General features: G+C 42.2%; 2 protein-coding genes and 2 long non-coding RNA genes across 4 annotated transcripts in view; 3 read left to right on the top strand and 1 right to left on the bottom strand.

The window, feature by feature from the left end:
• Positions 1 to 7,589: 7,589 nt before the first annotated feature.
• Positions 7,590 to 16,311, top strand: LOC140322715 (uncharacterized). The gene is made up of 3 exons (XR_011919233.1): positions 7,590 to 7,741; positions 10,203 to 10,402; positions 16,141 to 16,311. It is a non-coding gene; the product is annotated as an uncharacterized lncRNA (long non-coding RNA).
• FIS1 (fission, mitochondrial 1) lies at positions 14,951 to 20,655 on the bottom strand. Its single transcript, XM_072399289.1, has 5 exons — positions 20,495 to 20,655; positions 18,109 to 18,241; positions 17,939 to 18,015; positions 16,851 to 16,956; positions 14,951 to 15,428 (listed from the first exon to the last, which is right to left on the bottom strand). The coding sequence occupies exons 1-5, from the start codon at positions 20,537 to 20,539 to the stop codon at positions 15,334 to 15,336; spliced, it is 456 nt and encodes a 151-aa protein (XP_072255390.1). The 5' UTR covers positions 20,540 to 20,655; the 3' UTR covers positions 14,951 to 15,333.
• A 120-nt stretch (positions 20,656 to 20,775) lies between these two features.
• Positions 20,776 to 21,864, top strand: LOC140322714 (uncharacterized). The gene is made up of 2 exons (XR_011919232.1): positions 20,776 to 20,933; positions 21,492 to 21,864. It is a non-coding gene; the product is annotated as an uncharacterized lncRNA (long non-coding RNA).
• A 2,883-nt stretch (positions 21,865 to 24,747) lies between these two features.
• LOC140322261 (uncharacterized) overlaps positions 24,748 to 25,295 on the top strand; it is a gene marked incomplete at its 3' end in the record, with an annotated part of 5,782 nt that continues 5,234 nt past the window's right edge. Inside the window, 1 exon segment of the mRNA XM_072398846.1 lies at positions 24,748 to 24,869.

Below are 25,295 nucleotides of genomic sequence, written 5' to 3'. Positions count from 1 at the left end.
AGACCAGCCTATGCAGGTCCCTGTCCTCCACCAAAGAGCCTACAGAACTAGACCATGAAGCAATAGATGGCCTGGTCTGATGAAGCACATTTTTATGTGAAGTCCAAGTGGAGGGCTGGGTATGTTTTTACCTGGAGAAAAGATGTCAGGAGGTTAAAAAATTGACGTTGGTGGGGATTTAAAGGATTGGCTGATAATGTCTTGTAGCAGATACCTTTGGACACCTTCAGAGCTCTTGTGAAGTCCATGTCTTGATGGGTCACAAGGAAGGGGTCCTACACAATAGAAGCCGGGTGGTTTTAATAATTGATCAATATGTCTGTATAGGTAATACTCCCTTTAAAAGGAACCAATATGTCCTGGCACAGCTGTGGAGGGGTTATAATGTATCCAAGTACACAATGACATGTCAGTTGGTGAGGATTGGTAAATCACTATGTTATCTTACAATGGACAGCTGTAAACTCTGCCAGGATGATTCACTGGATAACAATTTACATGAATACGGCCCCGCACCACGTCTCTCCTATTATTCTCTTAATATGCCAATAAATTATATACTGAGCTAATAGAAAACAACCTGAGCTTTCAGAAATCTATGTCAGGCTGTCACCTGAATAGAGTACAGAGGGGTGAAAATAATTTTATTTCAGTATTTTTTTTCTTATATTTATATTCTTTCATTATAAGAATTGTATTCAACACCTTTTCTAAAGACAGAGAAGGAACATGGAACATCAATGCCCTCCTCTATATACTGTATATGGGGGTGTCTAATTAATGTCTACGTTGACCCCACTGCCTTACCCCTCTATACATATGGGAAGGGGTAAAATAAAAGGCTCAGAACTCAGGCTCAAGCCCGTTCATAATATTCACCTCCCTGTGACCTCGTGTGCCTACTTTATCACACCGCGATGGACTTCCCTGCACCCAGTTCCATCTCTTTGTAAATGCTATAGCTATCAAAGGAATATAATTGGGAGTATAATTGCCTAACAGCCATGACCATTCTTGCCTACAGGTAGCATTTTACACACGGCATTATTTTGCGTTATGGTAGCCCATTGAAACGCCAATGCAACATGATGGACAAAAGGTTTGACATGCTCTGATTTTTTTTTTGTCTTTGAGGCCAGGCACCACAATATAGTACACCATGCGTTGTGGTAGTTTATAGTTCAGCTGCATTGGTAATTCATTGGGGTGTCATTATTAATGAATGGCACTCCAAGACGTTAACGTACATTAGACTGCAGTGAATGTTACCTCCACAAGTGTTACCATGTGCATTCTGTCACACTTACCTCTTCCCCTCTAAAGTGCAGACGCCCCTCTCCTGCGCATGCGGCTAGTTCTGATGCTGGGGTGCCTCTGTTTTCAACCTTTTCAATTCCGTCCAATCCGCTAGCCAATCAGAAAATAGCCTCTGGACCAGCCCTGGCTATTTAGCTAGCTCACACATTGCACAGTGTTCAAGCAACCAGTCTTGACTAGTCCTGAGCCCCTAGTTCTGTTGAGCTAGTTCCTGTACTCCTGGTGCTTAATTCAGTGTTTCCTCTGTCCAGCTCCTGTGTTACCCCTCGTTGCCCAGTCTGTTGGTTCCCAGCCAACTTCCCTATGCTGTTCCAGTGTTCTTGTCTGTCTGTGGATATCCCTGCATCACCCAGCAGTGGCCCTTGTGTCACGAGTGTCTGTTTCCTGGATCCCTGGCAATTGACCCCTGGCGTGTGACCTGTCCTCTCTTGCTTGCCTCCTGCCTTGACCCCAGCTTTCCTCGATAATGCTTCTGCTTTGTGATTTGGTACCATGATTTACCCACCTTGGTGTGCCCGAGGACCGCAACCTGGCAGTAACCAGCGGCACAACATCTTCACCATCAGAGGCTCTGGAGAAGACCTGGTTACTTCTTAGACTCTGCCCCTTGGCCCTTCACCGGGCTCACACCACCTCTGTGCAAGCCATAGCACCCCCTAGTGGCCCTGTCTTTCCATGCATCACACATTCTTCAAGAATTGGTGTCAGCTGGCCTTTTATACTTACTCTTCTTATCAGAGGTGTCAAATGGACATACTAATTATTAAAGTGATATTTTCTTTTAAAGAAAAAAATATAGATTTTTTTTTTACATTTTAAACCTACGGTACCTGTGTCAAAATAAATGAGGAACTGACTCTGAAAAAACATGTCAGAGAGCAGTGTATATTTCTTCATTACTCTCGTACCATGCCTTGTTCTGCACTGTGTCTCCATGTAAACCGCCATCATGGTAGAGGCAGGGGTTTACTTCCTTTTATCAGATCCTCCAGCAGGGATAAAGGTGATCAGCACAATAGGTATTTCATCATGCAGCTGCATTGGGCAATGTGGATTATAGATGATTTCGACCACCCATAGTGCCCTCAGACAACTGACATGCCATTGTGTGTATCCACCAAGATGCCTCAAGGTTTTTAATACAAAGCACATAGCAAGCATTCATAGTAAAAAAAAAGATAGCAAAGAGCAAAGTAGTAGTTTCCATGGTTGTTGTCACCCCACTGCATATATTTCCTCATTACTGACTTACTACACCTTGGTCTACACAGTGTCTTCATATGGAGACTGCCATCTTGGTACAGCCAGGCTTTGCTTCCTTGTGTCAAATCCTCCAGGAAGGAGAACAGTGATCCGCACATTATTAACATCACCAAATCTCATTCCAAATCTCTTGAGACTAGCAGTGCCCGGGATATCACACAACAGACATACATTTAGAAGGCTGTAACCCCGGGAGTGCCTAGGCAGCTAACATTCCAGGATGTGCACTGCTATTTTCATGGGAAATATTGCAAAAAAGGTAGATTTTTTTAACTGTATTTCTGCACAAACACCATGTTTGTAGTCCATTTACATTTTAGGAACCTTTTTGTATATGTGCAGCTGTAGGTACTTATTATTGCCTATGCAGATCATGCTTAATGTTTGGTGGTGCTGCCCAATGCCTAAATGAACAAAAAAAAAAAACATATGCAGTGTATCTCCAAAAGATATGCCATGTTACCATATCTTATCCCTCCAAAACTACCAGAGCTCCAGTGTTCGGAAATTATGACTTGACAACACATGGCTTTAGTGTTTGTCACCACCACCTGCTGGACAACAGAACTCCATCTAATGCACTTCTCTGTCCCTCTCTTACTCTGATTACTTTCCAGTGCTGCTGCCTTGAATCTTCAGAGTCCGCCATATACCGTATATAGAAAAGGGCTGATGTGGTTTTGGAAGGACACTGTAAAACAATGCACTGTAAAATGATTAAGTGTTACCACAACACCTGTTCAGGGAAGCTCGGCGTTCACTAGGTAATGCGTATTGTATAGCATATATGTTTTTCAACCTTTGTAACATAGAGGAACCCTTTACCCTCCCTAGCGGTTTATTTCTTTCCGTATTTATATGTCTAAAAGCGGTACATTGTTTTTCATGAAAATTTATTTTACAGTATAATATAATAGTATGAATATAATAAAGTTAGAAACACAAAATCATGTAAAAACAATAAACTGAATAAACTAAAAAATCTATATAATTGAAAAAAAAAATGTTTAATTTTTAAAATTAAAAAATAATTAAAAAAAATACACATTATACTCATACTATTGTATATACTGTAAAATAAATGTTCTTGAAAACAATGTACTGCTTTTACACATATAAATCCAATGTATTGCATGCAATACAGTTATTTTGTATTGAATGCAATACAAATGGATTTTGAATTTCCCGCCCCGCCCCGCCCCGCCTTGCCGGCAAAGTACACACGCACTGACGTCACCAGGAAGCCTCCGGTGACTCATCGTGTGCAGAAGCCGGCCGGAGGAAGAAGTAAGAAGACGGAGATCGCGGCGATGGACAACGCAAGACGCTGGCGGATCAGGTAAGGGCTGTATTTACCTACCTTCCCATAGGTTTACATACCCCGAGTGTTACTCGGGGTTACCACTTTTGGCAACCTTTTTCTACCCCGAGTCACACTCGGGGTTATCTCTAGGGAGGTTAAATAACTTTTAGGTCCTCAGGGAACCCTTTATATAATTACTAAATCCCCAGCTCACAGTACATTAGTGTGGTGGTCAGTGGGAAGAATGCCTCTTACATTCCTGACCATTGGGAAGAATGTCATCTTTACAGATAGCCAAAAAGTCCATTGGTGTCGGTGGAAACCACAAACTGCTCGATGCTCAAGGAACCCCTGGAAACCACTGGAGGAACCCTGGTTGAGAAACACGGTTATATACCACAAATATGTAAAAAATGTAAAAGTTACATAAAAACAAGATAAAATTACAATAATAACCCAATGAATGACCTTATTAGGCGGGTACTATCAGTTCCCAGTAAGACTATTCATGAATGTAGTAAATATGAGCCAAATTCAGCCAGGTGGAGTATAGCTTATTAACGAGATAACAGCATTAATGTGCTTCCTGTGCAGCGGCCATAAATAATGGTATCTCTGCCAAAATCTCTGGATTTACATCCAGCATGAAATGGGAGACATTAGGTTTGAAGATAAGGAGGACAGGAAACAAGGAAGCATTGTCTGAAGAGTACAGCCCAACAGCTGTGAAAACACCATCAAGTTAAATAAAAATCCGACACATTAACACAAAACTGAAGTCCAGGGCTTAATAACAACGGACACAATCTGTACAACATGCAGGTATGTCTTTAGTTCTAATAACTGGACCCTAACCAATCTCTTAATGTTTGCCCACCATGACCTATACACATCACTTCTTAAGGAGAACCAGTTTAGCCATCAATGGCAAAAGGTCATGGTGGTAGAAATGGCATTTGTACTTGACTAGGCAAACCACTGGGAGCCCCCAAGAGTAGGGGCCCAATTACAGTTGCAACTTCTTCAACTATTCATTTTCATAGTATTGCCCACATTCACTTTATAATCATGTATTATATGATGTATTATTCTATACTAGGCAAATCCTGTTCACTGACTGTGCATCATATGGAGGTCTTGTTGGCTGGTTTCTTGGGCAATGATCAGGGTAGTGCAAATGCTGGGCAGTGGGTGAATTTTTGGGCCTGAGAAGGATAGCCTAGTTGTTTAATCTGGTAGAGCATTGTTATATTGAAAAACCTGGTGAAAAACTGTATGTTGGTGGAACTGCTGGAAGATTGCTATGTGGATGGATCCAAGGAAAGATCGCCTTGTGGTACACCTGATGGAGACTTGAAATGTTGCTGACCAGGATGAAGATTACTTTGCTCTTGTAACCAGAAAGGGTTACCTTGCGGTCTACCAAATAGAGGATCACCTTGTGGCTAAACCCAGAGAAGGATTGCCATGTTGAAAATCACTTTGTTGATGGACTTGGTAGACAATCACCTCGTTGGTTGACCTGGTAAAAGACCCTGTTAATTTACCCCAAGGAAGGTCTACTTGTTGTTGGACCTGCTGGAAGGTATGTTTGTTGGTGGGGCTTGGTGGAAGAGCTGCTTGTTGGTGGGGCCTGGTGGAAGAGCTGCTTGTTGGTGGACCTGGTGAAAGAACAATTGTTTGGTGAGCCAGGTTTAGGATGACCTTGATGGTGGGCCAAGTGGAAGATCTTCTTGTGGCTAGAACTAGAGAAAGATTGCTATGTTGCTATGTTGATGGACCAGGTAGAGGATCCCCTTGTTGATTGACCTAGTAGAAGATCACCTTGATGATTGACCTGTTAGAAGATCTCCTAGTTGGTGGCCCTGGTGGAAGATTTCTTTGTTACTGGCCCTAGTTGAATATCCCCTTGTTGGTGGGCATTGGTGGAAGATCTACTTGTTAGTGGATCTGGTGAAAGAACACTTGATTTGTGAGCCAGGTTTAGGATTATCTTATTGGTGAGCCAAGTGGAGAATCATATTTTTCTTGGGGAAATGAGAGATTACCTTGTTGGCAAACTCTGGGATAAAACAGAATGGGGGAAACGTATGTAATTAAGTGACCTGTCTTTCAAGGGCAAATAAACCAGGTAAACATCAAGCTCCTAACAACTGATCAATACTATAAAACAACTCTTATTACTTAATTATTTTAAAACCCTTAATATGTAATTTATGGCAAAACAGCTCTGAAAACTACCAGACCCAAGCCGAGATCCTTCACCACCAATATTTTGGTGCTGAAAGTTTGATCCCATTGTAAGAGCCTGGGCTTCTCAGACCACAGATTTGAAGTGTACAAGAGTGACCACACTGTATTGTGCAAAAATAACAAACACAGGGCAACATGGTAACATGGACACACTGTTTGGACAGATGGGTGAATGCGGTCATCCATGGTGGAGGCTGGGCCAATATTAATGAGAGCAGTGTCATTTCCTGGTCTTTGAAGCATCTAGTTGTGGTTTGGCTTTGGTCCATTCATAACATCACCAGATCCTGTTGAGCTGGAGAAATATAGTGTGACGGACACCCAGAGCATTGCGTGACAGCCAGAAAAGTGTCAGTAATATAAATCAATGACATTACAATCAGCATAGAGCTATTCTACCCTCTGCGAGGAGAATTGTGAGAAACAGAAGTTTAGTCATGGTATCATTACCTGAAAGTGACCTGGGCAGGTGACAGCTTCACTCCCAACCTTTTCATTTGTAGCAAATACTGTAAAAGATTGGGAATTAAACATCCTGAGGAGATTAAATGTGGATTATAGTTGATTGCCACCACCCATAGTGCCCTCAGACAACTGGCATGCCATTGTATGTACCCACCAAGATGTTTTTTAATTACAAATCACAGTGCAAACATTCATGGTTAGCAGGCTTGTCTTGCAGCGCTTTAGACCTGGGGTCATTATTGGGCAGGCATATCCACGTCTCTTTCCATGTTTGTGTCAGCCCTGAGACATTTCCTACCAAGTTATCATTTACTGAAGATATGAAAATGTGAGCTCCTTCAAAGTCTGATATCACAGCCATTACAAATGGGTTGTCTCTTTTTGATTTTCTATATCATGGTTGTCAAACTCTAGCCCCAGGGCCAAATCTGGCCCCCAACATCCTTTTTTTTGGCCCCCAAAGGAATCCTAAATATGAATTGCAATTGGCCCGCCGCTGAATTGAAATAGCGCGTGCTACTACAAATCCTGGCATCACTCGCGTCTATAGACCAGTGGGCTCTCTGCCTATGCGTGGCTCCGCATTTGACTGTTTTATAGACGCAGGTAATGCTAGGAATTGTGGTAGCAGCGCTATTTTAATGAAGCGGGAGTTTCAGCGGTGGGCCACTCATGAGATTTAGCCCAGCATTGGCATGTCTGGCATTTCAAGCACTCCCCCTCAGCTAGACGTGGGAGGTGCCAGGAGGCTTTTGGAGTTACAGGGGCTTCTTAGTGACCCATAGCCTGCTGTTATCCAAATGATGCCGGTCCTGATCGCATCAAGGTTCTATATCTAATTAGAAGAAAAAACATCCTCAATTTTTTCAATAAATTTCAAGGTTGGCCCACGACTTGTGTATTTTAGTTTGACACTCCTGTTCTTTATCATGGAGAATGCAGCAAGAAGAGGGGGACAGAAATGGTTGGGGTGGGGGGGGGGACACAAAAATTTCCAGTAATTTAGCTGACTTTTTTTTATTTTTGCTCATACAGGTTCAATACACTGGAAGCATAGCAAGCAGGCAGGCAGTGCTTACCTTTCCTGCATTCCCCAATTACTCCGAACCATCGCTAGAGGTCCTGAAGTTTCTAGATTAAGTAAGTAAATGGAGGAAAAAATGGGTTTGTTGGCTAAATTATTACATATATTTTTTATTATTATGGCACAAGATCATATTTAAAATCTAAGTTTTTGGTCCAAAACCCATTAGTAACATCATGGGATATGGACTGCTGAACTATACAGCAATCATCTAGCTTATAATTTACTGTAGAAAGTCTTGTAACCAGACGCGTTTCGCCTTTTGGCTTCCTCCGCGTTTTTTAATTTGGAGATGAGGGAACATGGAGGTGTCCTGTCTCTAATTTTCACTAGTTTTGCACCAAGCAATGCTCCTTTGGTGCCTAATAGGTTTAAACAATATTCACCTTGATTTGCTCAGGTAAAAATGTCATACTCCAGAATTCACTCAACCTCTGTTCTTGGTCCTCAAAATCTGATGATGATGATGACTAAAGGAGAGATGAGTCTAAGCTCAGTTGGAGTGGCCAAACCTAGGAACCAGAACTCAAACATTCACCATCAAGGCCATACGTAGGGTAAATGCAATCCAACCCAGGCCCGTTGGCCATAGGTGAAGGGGGGGGGGGACACCTGTGACTGCTGTAGGAGACTCCCAGTGCCATTCACTCTCCTGCTGTCATCAAATTCTGGCATCACATCTGCATGCTGCTGGGCTCTTACCCCATTCCTTTGCCAATCAAAAAATCAAAGAAGTTGGGGAGGCGCCAATAACACCAAAGACAGGCGCCATGTGGAATCAATGGCATCCTTCTATAGGAGTCACACAGAGTGGTCCAAATTTCAAGCTTGGCAACGCCCCCTTCATTGAGCAAGGGTGATATGCCCTGTGTGAACGCACATGTCAAAATCTAACCCTATCTACCACAAAGACGTCACACTAATAAATTTTTCCAGAACTGTTGTTCTCATGTGAGAATTTTACAAATAAACTTTGAGAATCAGAGTCCTTTTGTTCTGCTTTTTCCTAATATTGCTACACATCACATCCTGGTTGGTGCAAATTGATAAAAGAAAAGAAAAAAAAAGCATTTGTTGAAATCACGTTTTATGTACACAGGCTGCAAACGTAATCTTATATAAATACAATATGAGTATTATGCTCAGCTCGTGGCGGTAAAACCGGTTATTCGACCAGCGCAAATGTTAGCTGCTTCCACAATGTCCCTTTATATATTATTAATACATAAAAAATCACTTTCTGCAGCGTATCTTTTAGGAAGGGAAGGGAATAAATGGCAGTCGTAGATTCATTCATAATTATGATATGGTTTAGATAGGATGCACTACTTACAGTGCTCCACTAGGGCAACAAGTAGGCACTCACAGTCATTGGCATAGCTACAGACCTCCAAGGGGCCCCAATGGACCCCTAATCCCACCCATTCAGTGGTACTGATGGTCTTCTTTTTACAGATTAATTGGCTAGCAATGCAGAGTTTAGACCTGGACCCCTCGTCTCCCCTAATCAGTGGTACTAATAGTTTTCTAGCTAGATATTTTCTAGCTGCAGAGTTTGGAAATGAGGACCTGGACCCCCGCATTCAATGGCAATTCTGCCACTGATGGTCCTTTTCCAGCTACAGATCAATGGGCCCACAATGCTGAGTCTGGACCCTGACTCCCCCCCCCCATGCATTGGGAGGTCCACCACTGATGGTCTTCAAGCTATAGATGGGCCCTAGTGCTAGATAATGACAAGGTCCCTACTATTTAGGACAACCTCCTTCACAACAGGGCCACCTCTTCACATCCGAGTTCTTCTCTTTACATATCTGAAAACCCCCTTTCACTTTAAAGTCTCTTTCTTACATTACAGCTTATAAATCAGAGTTCCAGCTAGAGAGCCACCCCCTTCATGTCAGAATTTGCCTTTCACATTAGTGTTCCACCTTACATCAGTCACCCCTTTTATATCAGAGGCTCCCAAACCTCTTGTAGTGTGGACTCTCATCGGTTCCTCTAGAAGTGTATCCTTAATGATCGCTTACTGTTGGAACGGGTTGGCAAAGGAGATCTTCTATTGTTTATTGTTTTTTTTTGCCAGGCTTTGAAAGATTACAGATGCACCCTTCCAATGGAGAGTCAAGAAGGGAAGCTAATGGTAGAAGATCCTCTTTTCTTTATATGTACAACAGGCCTTCTACATGTCCTCTGGAGTAAGGGGTGATCCTAAATGGGACCTGGTCATATTCTCAAATCCCTGTTCCTACACCACAGCTCGTAATGTCCACACCTGATGCTGCCATGACGGAGACTAGCACTCTAACAATGTTTCTTTTCATTTGTAGGCCGCCTGAGCCGATTATTTATTCTCACCAAAATAGCTACTTTGCAAAATGAAAAAATACTTCACCTTAGGCTTTTAGGTGGTTTCTGATGGTTCTTATGGATATAGTGGACTTTAAATGGTTCATAGGGTTTAAGGAAGCTTTGAAGAATCTCAGGCTACAATGGTAACTTCTTCCCTTTCCACAGAAGATGTCCTCAATCTTCCAGATTGAATGATACCACAACAATGACAATGATACGGTATGTCCTTCAACATGATGCACTTAGGACATACTGTGAGGGACATCAGCGATATTCTCTGCATTTTTAAAAGATGCCCATCACTGGGAGAAGATCCAAAGAGTACCCTGTATATCACATAAATGACCTAAAGACAACTGGAAAAGGTAGGTGATGTTGAAGATGATGTTAATAAATTGTAGAATTGGACTGACATGGTGGACCCCTCTTCTTGTTGTTGGAAAGCTTCTGGAGATTTTTAGAACAATCTGAAACATTGCAAAGTTACCATTAATATATCCTGTTCTTCCACTGCTAGTGTTTATAAGATCCTAAGGGTTGGTAGTCCCAGAGTTGGGTCATCCACAAGGCAAACCTATCCTAGCTACAACGTTCATGCTCTTGCACTAAATACCCAGAAAATAGCTCAACTGGCTAGAGCTGCACTGCATTTTTTAACTTCACGAGGGGTAAGGCATTGAAAAGCATTTGGAGTCTCATGGAGAGGACCATGCCAGTACAGATGATGGAAATACCAAGGCTTCTTCTGTGCCAATTGGAGTCTGACCCCTTATCAATGTCAACCAAGAAAAGAAGGGCTCAAAGCTGCTACCTTGCCTACGACCACATCCCAACCTAATGTACTTAGGTCACATTATCCACCTACAAAAGGTCTTGTATAATCTTTATATTACCACAGGCCATTGGCTTTAATGCTGTAAAGCTTACAGCTTAGGGTCCACAGGGAACACAGGGTATTATGAGATGTCATTGAGAAAAGATGTGCAGTCACATGTACAAAGCAGGTGAAGAAAGGAGTGGGTTGGTGCATACCATGAAGGCAGACCCACCTTTGCAGGTACAGCATTAAACAAAAGGCACTTAGCCAGATGAAGACCTCCAGTATGTGGCGGCACCAATTTTTGGCTTTGTTTATAAACAAACCCGCACTATAACCATAAACTGACTATCATGGTGGTCATGTGATCAGGAACCATGCTCCTGATAAGCAGTAAGGAACATTGCTCAACAAAAAGTACTAAAATTAGTACGAAGGAGGATGAATGTGGGATCTGGATATTTTTTGTATTATGTGGATGCTTTTATTATATTTTTTTGTGTCATTTCAAATGTAAACTGTCTTGGCACTGGGCTGCTTTGAACTTTTCTCAGTAGATTCTTGTGAATATACCAGTTTGTTCTTTGTATTGGCATACATTATATGGGATTTTGTTATTATTGCGCCACTATTACAATGTGACATTGTTGCCGCTGCCTCGTCAAGTTTCAGCTGGGGGGTACAGAATACTTCCCTATGTTCTATGTAGTGTGTCATGTATCTGCATGAAGAGTCTGATATGAAGTTTAAACCCCTATGGGTATAAAGAAAGGAAGTACAGGGATGGAAAGACAGGATTGTTGATAGGTGATGTTGATGTCACTGGCACACTGCCATCAGTTGGCTCTGAGTAACATGGAAATGTAGGTCACCATTTGAAAAATTAGGAAACAAGTCCGGACAGCAATGGTGGGAATGGTGGTACCAAACCCGCAGAAAGAGAATGACCGTGAAACAGGTTGAATCATTACCTTGTGGGCAGTAAGGTTTCTAGGGCACCATAGTCAGTGAAACAAACCAGGGTAGGTATAGAAACAGGTGAGCAAGATCAGTCACAAACAGATTCAAGAACAAGGTGAGTTACCTACAGAATCTTAGGTAAGGGAGATACTATTGAGAGCTTTTAAGCATCAAAAAGGCAGGACTTGGGCTTTCAGTTGCCTGCTTGGTGCCATTTTGAACAATAAACAGCTACGCGATTGAGTGCATAGGGGAACATGGCCCAGTGCAGGTGCATCAGCTATATCCAGCTTTACAAGCTGGCATGGTCATTGGCTATTTATGGGTCTGAATAAAGGACCGCATACTTTCCTTTTGAGTATGAATATTAATTATAGTGTTGGTCAACATGTTCTCTCTCGTTCTCCCAGCAAGACATGTGAAGTAGTGTTGAAAAAAGAAAGTGAAGCATTGACACGGAAGTCCAAGCAAGCATGACCTTTGATGATTGCAGCCATTTCCACTCAGGTTGCTTCCTTCTGAAATTCTCACTCTGAAGTTCCATGGATTTTATGCACTTGGAATGTATGGGGCTGATTTATACAGAAGGTTCCAATAAGCTTTATTAGCCCCTGTGGTTACAGGCTGGGTGAGATTACTAGCTGCAAGAGCCTGATAGAGATGACAATACAGTAGTCCTCATCACCTTCTGTTCAACAACTCTGCAGCCAAAATGACCTCATTGAGTAAACAAAGATTGACTCTGCCATCACCCTCATTGTCTTTCAGCACAATGCCTTTGAACCATTAACAACCTCAGACACAACACTCCTCCAAATATTTGTCCCGGGTTTCGTGTTGTCGCCATTCTCATCGGCAATACGTGACTGAGGTTTCAGCAGGATTGTTTGACACCCGGGCTCAACAGAAGGATCGTAAGAGGCACTGGGCGTCACACAGTTGTAAGAAAAGAATTGTTCACTTCCAGTCCTTGTTAGGGGAAGAGGAGTTCTAGGATTGGGAAAACGAAGAGCAGATTACCTTGAAGTGTGAAGTTGAATTTTGACATTTTCTATAACATAAAACAAAACTGAGCTTATAACATTTATTACCCCATGCTTCTGTGAGCACAGCTTGCTGGGTTTTCTAATAAGAAAGCCGAGCACTGCAGGCATATTTCTAGCAGATTGTGCTAACCCAGGCAGCAGCTTTGTTGACTATCATTCAAGTCTATAGCTGCACATGGTCCTTTTCCAGCTACAGATCAATGGGCCCACAATGCTAAGTCTGGACCCTGACCCCCCCCATGCATTGGGAGGTCAGCCACTAATGGTCTTCAAGCTATATATGGGCCCTAGTGCTAGATAATGACAAGACTGTCATATAAGGAGCGCCATTTGCTGGCTGTGCAGAGTACCTATCAAATGAAATGCCATACACAATATTTAAGAGTTCCTGGATTAAAATATATATTTCAGCAATGAACATATTTACATAAAAAATGAATAATTTAGCATCTCATCAAAGTGAACCTATCAATTTTGTAAATGGTCAAATTACCTGTATAAGAACTCCAAGGGCTCTATTTAAAAACGATTCCTCTTTCGATTTGCTCATATTTGTTTCTTTCCTATTGTGACAGCTGTGCAATTTTAGCGACTGGCCACTAGGTGATAGAATGAATCATTATTTTAAGTGCAACTGAAAGTGTAGGGTGTGAAAGGATTCCACCATCTGTCAGAGAATTTTGGAAGATTTACCTGGGGGAATAGTTTTATAAATAGAACCCCAAAAATACAGTTCTTGCCGTTTGCTTCAACAGACATGGTCCCAAGGTCACCAACATTTCTAGGATTAGGTCACCACATCGCTCTCGGGATTCTCCTGTTCTGAAGTGGAAGTCAGCCGAAGAAACCAGGGAAAGCTGCGGAGCACATGGTGGATTGACAATTCTAAAAGAATCATTTCTCCAGAGATCTTTAGGGTGGATATGGAGTCCATGTCCTATCACATGATGCTACCCTTAGGATCTGTGTGGTGTGAGTGGCAGTGTGGTAAGAATGCTGGCAATGTTTGCTTTGCCCAACACCCCATATGAGATGGAGGCGACTATTGACTCATCATCCAGACCACAGTGCCAATGCCCAGAATCAATAAATCAATTAGAACTTTATGTTACTGATTTGTCTAAGGATCCCCTTTATAACCTACTACTGACTTTCCAAAGTTTGTTCCATGCCAATACAAATAACCCATACCAGAGGGTCAGCATCACAGCCCGATTGGTGGTACCTGAACATTGTTCTACAACAGCCATTCTCAACCAAGGTTCCTCCGGGGATTAAGGGTTCCTCAAACTGTGACCGATTGACCTCCCATAGTCACGATGCCTGCATAGTCCTGAGGCCAATGGCACCTGAAAGATCAGGCTGCTTGGTTACAATTATGTTTTTAGGTGTTTATTATTATTGTTGTTGTTGATAGTAACTTTTTATATAGCACGGACCTGGTACATATCCCTATACAAAGTCCATAGTCATATCACTATCTGTCCCTCAAAAGGGCTCACAATCTAATGCCCCTACCATAGTCATAAGTCTTTAATACAGTCTAAGATCAATTTTGGGGGGAAGCCAATCAACCTAATTGCATGTTTTTAGAATGTGGGAGGAAAGCCACGCAAACACAGGGCGAACCTGAAAACTCTGAACGGGAATCAAACCTGGGACCTAGCGCTGCAAAGGCCAGAGTGCTAACCACAGAGCCATCTATAAAGGTGATATTCTAAGCATTGTAAAGATGAGCGTTGTTTCCATTGAGCATAGCATTAATATGCTTTTTTCCAAAAGACCACTAAAATTGGTTTTAATGGGGTTTCCCTTAATACCTAAAATTAATTCAATCTACAAAGTTTGAGAAAGGCTTTTCTAAAGGGTAAAGTAGATGAAGGCATTGTCAGAGGAAGTACAGTGATCTCTAGGAGACATAAAATGATACACAACACCAATCATTCTGGACTGGATGAGAATCAAATATCTGCTGGTTAAGTTTACTTTAAAAAGGTCCCGCAGAGGCAGTGCAGGTCCTGCATGAGTTGTGCACTCCCGGCTTTGCTCCGCCCACTGACACTCCAACACAAAAGAATTGGAGACACAGCAAAGAGATAAATTATTATAATTATTTCCCAAACAGCTAAGAACTGATAAAGCGAGTATATTAGAAAACATTTTCAAATTATGAAAACCTTTAAAATAAGAAAACCATCGGGCGGGTAATTCCCATGCAAGAGGTGTTGTTCCTAAGTTTTCAAGCACAATATAAATATAGGATGCGGAGCGGAGAACCTTCTGTGTATCACAGTCATCGGCAAAGTAGTGCTGTTGAATTATGAGGAATTTTTACAGATTTTGTGGTTTGGATAAAGGTTTGACGTCCAGGGGCCGATCCAATCTTCTCTGAACCTTGGCCTGTGCCGCATTGTACGGTTACAAAGGTTGGTTACTACGGTTAACATAAAACAAGGCTTTGGCTGGTGACATATTATTTAGACTTGGAGACTGCAAGGCCGATTAGGCCGGCAAGGCCCGCCACTCCGAGCGCCACTCCGCCAACGATGGCCATGCCGACGAGTCCTTCTGGAAGAGGAATAAGAGTGTTGTGTGAGTACACTGGGTCCAAACTGTACTTTGTAATCAGAGCATCATCAAAACAAAGGAAGCAGTGGCCTCTCTACAGAAATATGAGATGTGTATTAGTTCTTATGGTGAGGAGTTTGTAATCCCTGTCCCTCTTTTCATTGCTGTCAGCGTGCCTGTAAAATGGTTTAACTTTTTTGACTGGCATGGAATAGCATGGAATAAAATAAAATATATTTAAATATTTTAGAATAATAATAATTAAATTAATAATTTAAAAAAAAAAAAAAGTGATGTACAAATATATGAAAAAAAAAAAAATAATATATATATATTATTTTATTATAACATTAAACACACACACACTCCCGTCTTTTCATATTTGATCAAGGTAAGAGCTCCCTCTAGTGGTCATCCATATATCAGCAACTATGATAACTGTTTTAGCACAAGCTTCAGGTGCACAGCATGGATTTAATAATTGATTGGGTGGGAAACAGGGAAAGTAATAAAGGGGGGAAGGTACAATATTTACCTTATCTTTCATGACAGATGGATAAGGGTATGTTGGTGAGACACCTCAATGAAAGCCTTATATCTTTTATGTATACTATAGGATTCTTGTATATGGAGCCACAGGGACAATATGTCAATAAATAGGGGCAGACTTGCTCATACAGCAGCATGTGTTCAGGCATGTCTTGTATTACAGGCCGGACTGCATGGAGTTTGTCTGTGTTTGCTGCAAATCTCACACATGCAGGAGGACCTGAATGATACAAGTAGATCTGCTCATGGTAAGGAGCCATCATTCAATATAATGTGACAATGTCTCTCTATGCTAAATACTAGAAATCAAAATGTGATTCACCTGGTGAAAAGAACCCGGCCATGTGGGGACACCTTACAGATAGATGTGGATCAATCCTATGGTTCTGTCCAATGGTTTCCTTGTGAGCTTTGAACTTCCCTCCTTGGGTGTGCTAGTTATTTCCCGTCACGTGCCGACATGAAGAGATCAAGAAAATTTACTTACCTTAATTTTCCTGATGAGCTCCATGGCAGCACATATTTACCCACCCGTATTTTTTAAGGAGGGCTGTTTATAGGTCACTAGGTGTACGGCCCACCTTGAATTTATCACGTTAGGTCCTGAGAGTAGAAAGGTATTAACCTGTCCTGTGCTGACATGAAACTTATCAGGAAAAGAAAATTAAGGTAAGTAATAAATTTTCCTCTCAACATTTTTCTTCCTGTGTTTAGATACACTAACGGCTTGTGAAATTGTTATGCACACTCAGGAGATGGGGGGGGGGGTTGTCTTCGTTTGAGCTCACAAGTTGGCAATAGTCAGGTGACCCCCCCTCACCTCCGCCTGGTTTTTGTGATGTCTGATAACCCCGCCCCTTTCACCCGGCTCACCTTTCTGCATCTTCTTCTCAATGACTTTCTCCAGCTCCAGGGCCTGCGTGTTTTTGGGTTCCTTCTGGAGAAGAGTGCGGACGTATTTCAGAGCCTTCTCGTATTCCTGGAAGGTGGAGAAAAAGTTATACTAAGAAATGTTCTCTCAAGATACAAGAGCCGGGCCGCCATACTTTGTATATGATTGGTCTACTTATATGTAAGAGGCAAAACCTGGACGAGTGCACCGCTGGGAATTCTAAACTCATCACCAATAAAACAGATACCCCCTTATGGTTCCCCGCAGCTTCCGCTCCTCATTACAAAGGGTTGAGCTCAGGACCGTGTAGTAGATGTGATGTTCCAGGGACCACATACTCTTGGCCTTATAGGTAGATGAGGTAGTCAGGGGCCACATACTAAGAGCCTGACCTTCTCCCCTACTGAATGGCTAGATGTATGTGGACACCTGACCATCATGTCTACTATAGGGCCAAAAGTATGTGGGAGCACATAGCAGATATCATGGTCAGGGGCCCACATACTGTTGCTGGTACAGTATATGTGATGGTCAGGTGTCCATAAAGGTATGATGGTCAGGGGCCACAACCTGTTGGCCATATAGTAGATGTGATGGTCAGGGGCCACAACCTGTTGGCCATATAGTAGATGTGATAGTCAGGGGCCACAACCTGTTGGCCATATAGTAGATGTGATAGTCAGGGGCCACATACTGTTGGCCTTATAATAGATGTGATGGTCAGGGGTCACATACTGTTGGCCATATAGTAGAGGTGATGGTCAGGGGCCACATACTGTTGGCCATATAGTAGAGGTGATGGTCAGGGGCCCACATACTGTTGGCCATATAGTAGGGGTGACGGTCAGGGGCCACATACTGTTGGCCATATAGTAGATGTGATGGTCAGGGGCCACATACTGTTGGCCCAGATACCCAACAATGAATCCATCACAAACCCAAATGGGATTTTTCAGTTTGGCTTCCAATGTACCAGGTTCCAGTGAATCACCATTCAGAAGGAATGAATAATTACGAGGGTGAATATTATGGATATATAATATAGGTTTCATCATTTTGATTGGCTCACCTTTAACCTGTGATGGGCTACGGCCAGGTAGAAGAAGTAATCCCGCTGCTCATCTTTACTTCCCTTTGGCAAAAGGTCTGCAAGAACAAGAAGAGCCATGAGCCCTCAGCCAACACACTAAAGGGGGGTTCCGTCACCCCTGTACAATATTAAACTTCCATACCGCTCACCTTCCAGAAGCCTGGCCCCTTTCTGAATGTCGTCCGAGTATTTGCTGCGGATCAGGCACCAGGCGTACTCAAACTGGGTCCCCTTGCTCAGCGATCCTGAAGATATTTCGGCCAAATACTTCTTCTCGAATCTCTGCAGGATTCACACAAAGTGGTCAGATGGTGGCGCTAACCAATATGGGTTTGTGGATCAGGTATCATAGTCACATGACCTGCTCTCCTCCAATCACAAAGCTCTATGGAGAGAAATCTCAGAGGGCTACAAACCATGGGCCCATTATGAATGACCCCCATAGCACATATCAGATCCCAATCGGGTGGGAAGAAACTGTAGGTGGGTGGTGGCCCCTGTATTTTGACCCAGCTATTCAGTAATCACCCCTCCCCTCCATAAACAGCCGGGTGATTACTGAAAAGTGCCGGGTGGTGCGCCCGTCTAAAAGGGCCCGGGGAGAACACTGCCATATGAATATCGGTCTCATCACTATGATTTTGTTCTAGAATGTTCTAAAGCGTCTTAGGGCAGAAACTGATATCAGTGAAAGCCAATAGGCAAGCCGGGGCAACACTTACCACGCCCTCTATAAATCCTGCCCCCGCCCCCAAACATAAAATGGTCACCAATACTGATGAGAGGGGGGTCAGACAGGTCAAAGGGGACACGTCCCGAGTGAAAATGATTTTTAAGTACAGTTAATTGCAGTTATTATGGTCACCGACTAGGCAGAGGGTCCGGGGGGTATTGTAGGAATGTGACCCAAGTGAAACTAAATCTCAATAAAGAAGTGGAATAAAAGTTTTTAAAGGGGAACCCAAGTTTGTTTTATAATTAAAGAAAAAAATCATGTCCAGTTTTTAATGGAAGTTGCTCCTCAAAAATGTAAAACAAAGGATTTGTATTGAAAATAAAAAAACACACATATGCAAATTAACCCCAAAATACTTTTATTCCCTTTAATTTTTCAATAAAGAACCTGGATAATTCCTTAGTCTAGAGTCCTCCAGGATGGTGACCCCATGTGAACCTGGAGGATGAAGTAAAGATTGACGGGTTCTCACTTTGGACATGTTCCCACGAGTCCCCTCCACCCAACCTGTAAATTTCAGTGACAATACCCTGTTCCTGGGTTTTATTTTATTTAAAAAATTGACAGAGGGTTTAAAATCCTGATTTCCCACACTTTCACTTGTATTTAACATTTTGTTCACTTGGGCCATGTCCCTACAGATCTCCTGACCACTCCCACCTTCTCACACACACAATTTTGATGACCCAATGCCCAGGGGCCTCGTCCGGCCCTCACCCTGACACACCGATGATAACAAGACCTGTGTGACATACAAGATCCAAAACAAGGCATAGGCAGCTTACCCACACTAACTACCCCAACCCCGATTTTTTACTTCCTGTCCTATGGTGACAACACTCACTTCCTGTACGGTTGATGCCTTTAGGGTACGCCCCCAGTTTTCAAGTTTAAATAGGCCTTATACAATCTCATACTGCAGATATACCAGCTGAGGGTACAGGAGTTGGCACCTCCCATACCAAAGGACCCAATTACCATTTACTGGGGGTCCCTATATACAAACACAGCTGGGCTGGCCCTTTAAAAAGTCACATGACCTCCGTATCATCATTTCGGACAACCTAGAGAATGATGAGGGCTCAGAGAATTTGTTAGCTGTCATCTGGCGCCACCTGGTGGTCACAAATTGGAAGCACTATTTAAATATTATGTATGTGGCATTACATATTGTTATTGTCTGTGTTTCACCTGAACAGGAAACAAGGGCAAATCTCTCCTTAAGGGTCAGAGCCTCAGTTATCATTACCGCCTATGCCATCCAGTGACAACCATCTCTTATGTCCTGTCTTGTTGTCACCAAGACAGGAAATGAGGGAAAATTACAGCATAAAGGTTTGAGCCCTCAGGTTATTATTACCACTTATGTCGTCCAGTGACAACAGCCTTAAACATGTTTTGTTTGGTTGTCACCGGAACAGGAAGTGAAGGGAAATCCCCCCTACGCGTAAATGTTTAACAAAAGTCATTGTATTGAGTCTTTGGGCCTGTTATCCTATGGTGAGGTTACACATTGGTGGAACAGAAACCCCCCACACCCATGGACACAAATTAGACATAACATTACAGATAAGGGTAACCCATAACAACCAACCAGATTCACTCATAATGTTAGACTACTACCTATTACAACCAATCAGAATACACCTTATTCTGTTATAGTGTGACTCCCATATCAACCAATAAGCACCCATCTCGCTCTGTTCTCTGAGAACATCGGTTGCTATGGGTTCCTTACGGCGCGCACACACAGGCCTCACTGTACCCACACCTACGCAACACCACAAGCTCCCCCTTACCACTAAATCCTCCACAGCCACTAAGTCATTGAGCACGGCCTCCATCCCGACAGGAAGCGGAGTGACCAACGCACCCGAACTGCTTCCTTTCACTATCTCTCTCTTCCGCGGGTGTCACTGACTCACGCAGCAGCCGCGGCCATCTTAAATGTGGGCAAAGTCAGAACTACGGGGACGTCTGTATTATGTAAAGAAGTCTATGTTCGGGCGCGTTGGCGGCCATTTTTGTTCCTGGCAAGAGGCGATAGAAAGTATATTGTGTAATGATCACGTGACTTGGTAAATCACGTGATGCTTTACATATAGATGTAAACGAAGAGCACCTGTCAGTGATACAACCAATATTTACCATCCCTGTCATGGTAACCAACAGGCCACCATATTCACCTAGACACTGACAGACTGTATGCTGTGAAATATTAGAAACTGACCTATGAAGGTATGAAAAAATATTTGTTTCTATTTCTAATTGAGCAAGAAAGGGTTAAAATCTTCCCAAAAAGGTCTTGTGAACTATTGGGATTTTCTTCACTTCCTGTCCCGTAGACACAACAGGAAGTCACATAAAATCTCAGTCAATGTTGGGGAACTCTATTCTAGTATGCCATGGAAACAGGAGTCATCATTGGAGGATTTCCTCAGGCTTCTTGTTGAGGTGACAACACAAATTTCAGATTTCCCATCTTTGTGTCCCATACGTGGGCAGGTGAATCCATTTTGTTGCGTGTTATAGCCCAGGTCTCCGGAACACTTTGGGCTGGCCATGATCAGATAGGTATGGCGGGTCGGTGCTGGGGTGCTATGAAGCATGAAGGGCCGCCATGCCAAGGAACCTTCGTTGGTGGCCCTCTCCCAGTCGGATTGACCAGACGGGTGGAAACCTCATCTGCTGATTGGCTACTGAAGCCCATCACAGATCAGGGTTTATTCAACTTGATCCCAGTGGGGTCATGGATGCCAATAAATACCCAATATTCTTTCATTCTTTTTCTTTAAGGCATAAATGAGTGACATAAAGGGTGACCCCAACACCCCATAAGTAATAATGGGGGACAAGGCATATCTAGAAGAATATCATGACCCAGATCCTGCCTTACAGAGGGAGAATGATCTCCTGGTGAATCCCTGGTAAAGACGGACCATCCTAGAAGGGAGGCGGGGCCTCTGTTTCCTTTAGCCCCTCCCTCGAGGCGCATGCATCCTTTAGATGGCCCAGTAAAGCATGAGCACTTATATGATAAAGATTGGCCTGGAGCAAAAGTAATGGGGTAGAGTTACAAAAACATTCTGGACTCTGGTGATTGGGTGAAAATCAAGCGCCTGTACAGATATCCCCTGATGACACGCAATGAAATAAAACCTTAATAATGTGTTTTACAGGGGCTTCCTTTCTGGGGGCACATGGGAAATTTGGACATGTGACCTGAATAACGCACACTTCCATTGGATTATTGTCACGGTATTAGAATACTGTTTGCAAAATTTAATGAAGACCACGAAGGTGTTCCAGGACTGTTACAGGTAGCAACCATGTTCCCAGAGACTGTTAGAGACTAGCTACAGGTTATTACAAGAGATATTTAGAGAATAGCAACCCTTTACAAGAGACTAATAAAGTTTGTTGCCATTGTATTAGAATATTGCATGCAAAATTATTGATGACCACCAAGGTGTTATAAGACAATTACAGCAAGCAACCGTGTTACCAGAGACTGTTAGTTACAGGTTATTACAGACTATTAAAGACTGACAAAAGCTCACAATGCTACAAATGCAGTAAACAAGACTATTAAAGAGTGTCGCCATATTACTAAAGACTGCTTGCGAGTTACACAAGAGCATTAGAAACCATCATTATGTTACAGGAGATATTTACAGACTGGCAACCTCTTACACAAGACTAATAAAATGTGTTGTCACAGTAGTAAAACACGGTTTGCAAAATTTAGCGAAGACCACCAAGGTGTTATTAGATCATTACAGGCAGCAACCATGTTACCAGAGACTATTAAAGACTAAAGCTGCGTACACACTTGCAATTTTTGTCGTTGGAAAGGATCTTTCACGATCCTTTCCAACGACAAGGGACTGCACGATGCATTTACAAGAGATATTTAGAGAATAGCAACCCTTTACAAGAGACTAATAAAGTTTGTTGCCATTGTATTAGAATATTGCATGCAAAATTATTGATGAACACCAAGGTGTTATAAGACAATTACAGCAAGCAACCGTGTTACCAGAGACTGTTAGCTACCGTACTAGCTACAGGTTATTATAGACTATTAAAGACTGACAAAAGCTCACAATGCTACAAATGCAGTACACAAGACTATTAAAGAGTGTCGCCATATTACTAAAGACTGCTTGCGAGTTACACAAGAGCATTAGAAACCATCATTATGTTACAGGAGATAGTTACAGACTGGCAACCTCTTACACAAGACTAATAAAATGTGTTGTCACAGTACTAAAATACGGTTTGCAAAATTTAGCGAAGACCACCAAGGTGTTATTAGATCATTACAGGCAGCAACCATGTTACCAGAGACTGTTAAAGACTAAGCTTTGGTTATTGGAGACTGTTAACGGCTGACAAAGCACACAATGCTACAATTGCAGTACAAAAGACCGGTAAAGGCTGCAGTCATATTACTAGAGACTGTATGCGGGTTACATGAGAGTATTACAAACCATCATTATGTTACCAGAGATATTTAGGCTGGGTCTACACGGACATTTTTAAAAACAATTGCAAGCAACGTTTAGGATAAAGCTCATAAACGTGCCTCAAGGAAACGTTCTGGTTTAGGTTAGCCCATTGGAATGCATGGGGATTTCAAACATGGGCTTTAAAAGCCTCAGGTTAAACGCTGGGGAAAACGTCCGTGTAGACTAAGCCTTAGTTTTATTTAGATATAGTGTAAACAACTATAGTTATATATATAACGGATGTTACAGGAGACCATTAGAGACTGCTAATATAGTACAAGGAAATATACTGTATGTATGAGTTAGAGACTGGTAAGATACAACAAAAAACTGTATTTCTGTATGAGAGACTCTGTATGTTACAAGAAATAATTAGAGACTGCATATATACTACAAGTAACTATTTTTATATATCAGAGACTCTGTGTGGTATAGGAGACCATTAGAGACTGCTAATATAGCATAGATATAACATTATATATTATAGTATAGAATTATATGTTATACCATGTATAACATACATAGTAAAGTATGGGTAAGTTTATATATGGGGAAATCTGCATGTTAAGAGACTGTTCGAGACTGCCAATATAAGTAATTATATATATATATATGAGAGATTTTGCTTGTTACAGGAGACTATTAGAGACTGCTAAGATAATATAAGTAACTATACATATGTATGAGAGACTTTGGATATTACAAGAGACCATAAGAGACTGCCAATATAGTATGAGGGGCAAGAGGGAGAATATTAAGGAATGACAATATAATACAAATAACTTGGTATATAAACGAGAGACTCTGCATGCTACAAGAGACCATTAAGAACTGCCAATATAGTATGAGGGGCCATATTTATATATTTTATAGTCTGCATGTTACAAGAGACCATTAGAGACTGCCAATATAGTATAAGGGGATATATATATATATATATATATATATATATATATCTCAATCATACTCTGCATGTTACAAGAGACCATTAGAGACTGCCAATATAGTATGAGGGGCCATATTTATATATTTCATACTCTGAATGTTACAAGAGACCATTAGAGACTGCAGACATACATCTTGTACCGATTGGGTGATTGTGTACCAATCAGGATGTCACAGAACTGACATACATGTTCCGGGCTGGCGACTGAATGTAGGGGAGCAAATCTTGACAGCAAAAAGCCCCTTTTTCCAGATGGGTATGGGGGTAACTCATGACAGAGTCTCTTTAATACTGCCTAGAAGACCTCCCTGCCTACCTAAGGGCCCCATTTATAAAGGGCCACACACTATTATTTTACACAACTTTTTCATTTCACTTTGCCCTTTTATAATGTATATATATATATATAAATCTGCCTTTTTAGTGATTATATAACAGAATAAATCAGCCATTGTCTTTGCCAGGACACTAGGTCGGTGTTGCCCTTTAAGGGGAATTGCCCCCGGTGACACCTGTAATTCCTGGTCGGACCAGTTCCTTCCCCAGAGCAAAGTCACTTCCTGCTGCAGATTTGTGTGGGATAAGGCAATGATAGGGTTACAACACAGGGAGTGGTCAGAGGAGCAGAAAATGCTCACAGATCTGTCACTTAGCATACACAGCCTCAGGGAGATGAGACGCAGGAGCTGACAATCAACAGCCAGACGCTTCTTACAGGTACTTGTCGCTCTTTCTGATTGGCCGCTGTTTTCCATAGAGTAGTTGTAATTCCCATCAGCTCTGAAGACCGTTAGAACTGAAAGGGAGCCAATGCTGAGCTTCTTAAGTTCCTCCTCGAAGTCTTAACAAAGTCATTCATTCATATACTGCTAACGCTCAATAATGGTCACTGAAAGCGATTGTTCACAATTAGTTCTGACAACCATTATTGAACGCCTGTAGCTTAAATCAAAGATCCGCAGGGCAGACAGGCAACCAGCATGATCAGCATTACTGCCAAGATTTTAGATCTCTGAAATGTGTAGAGCAGCATGTGAACATTCTATACAAAGATGATGGATCTGGCCCTCAGGCGGCAATGTGTGCGATATTTACATTCACAGGTGTAGGAAGCCAAGTGACATTTAGTAAATCTGAGTTTCA

This window comes from Pyxicephalus adspersus, chromosome 2 (assembly GCF_032062135.1).
Source record: "Pyxicephalus adspersus chromosome 2, UCB_Pads_2.0, whole genome shotgun sequence".
NCBI classification, from domain to species: domain Eukaryota; kingdom Metazoa; phylum Chordata; class Amphibia; order Anura; family Pyxicephalidae; genus Pyxicephalus; species Pyxicephalus adspersus.
Note: the sequence above shows the minus strand (reverse complement) of the source record. Positions and strands in the feature narration are given on the sequence as shown.

Excerpts from the sequence above, each read along its gene's own strand:
- FIS1 (XM_072399289.1), bottom strand. The coding sequence starts at position 20,539 with ATGGAGGCCGTGCTCAATGACTTAGTGGCTGTGGAGGATTTAGTG. Across the intron at positions 16,957-17,938 it reads TAGCCCATCACAGGTTAAAG|GAATACGAGAAGGCTCTGAA; the intron begins GTGAGCCAATCA and ends TCCACCTTCCAG. Across the intron at positions 15,429-16,850 it reads TGAGAAGAAGATGCAGAAAG|AAGGACTCGTCGGCATGGCC; the intron begins GTGAGCCGGGTG and ends TTCCTCTTCCAG.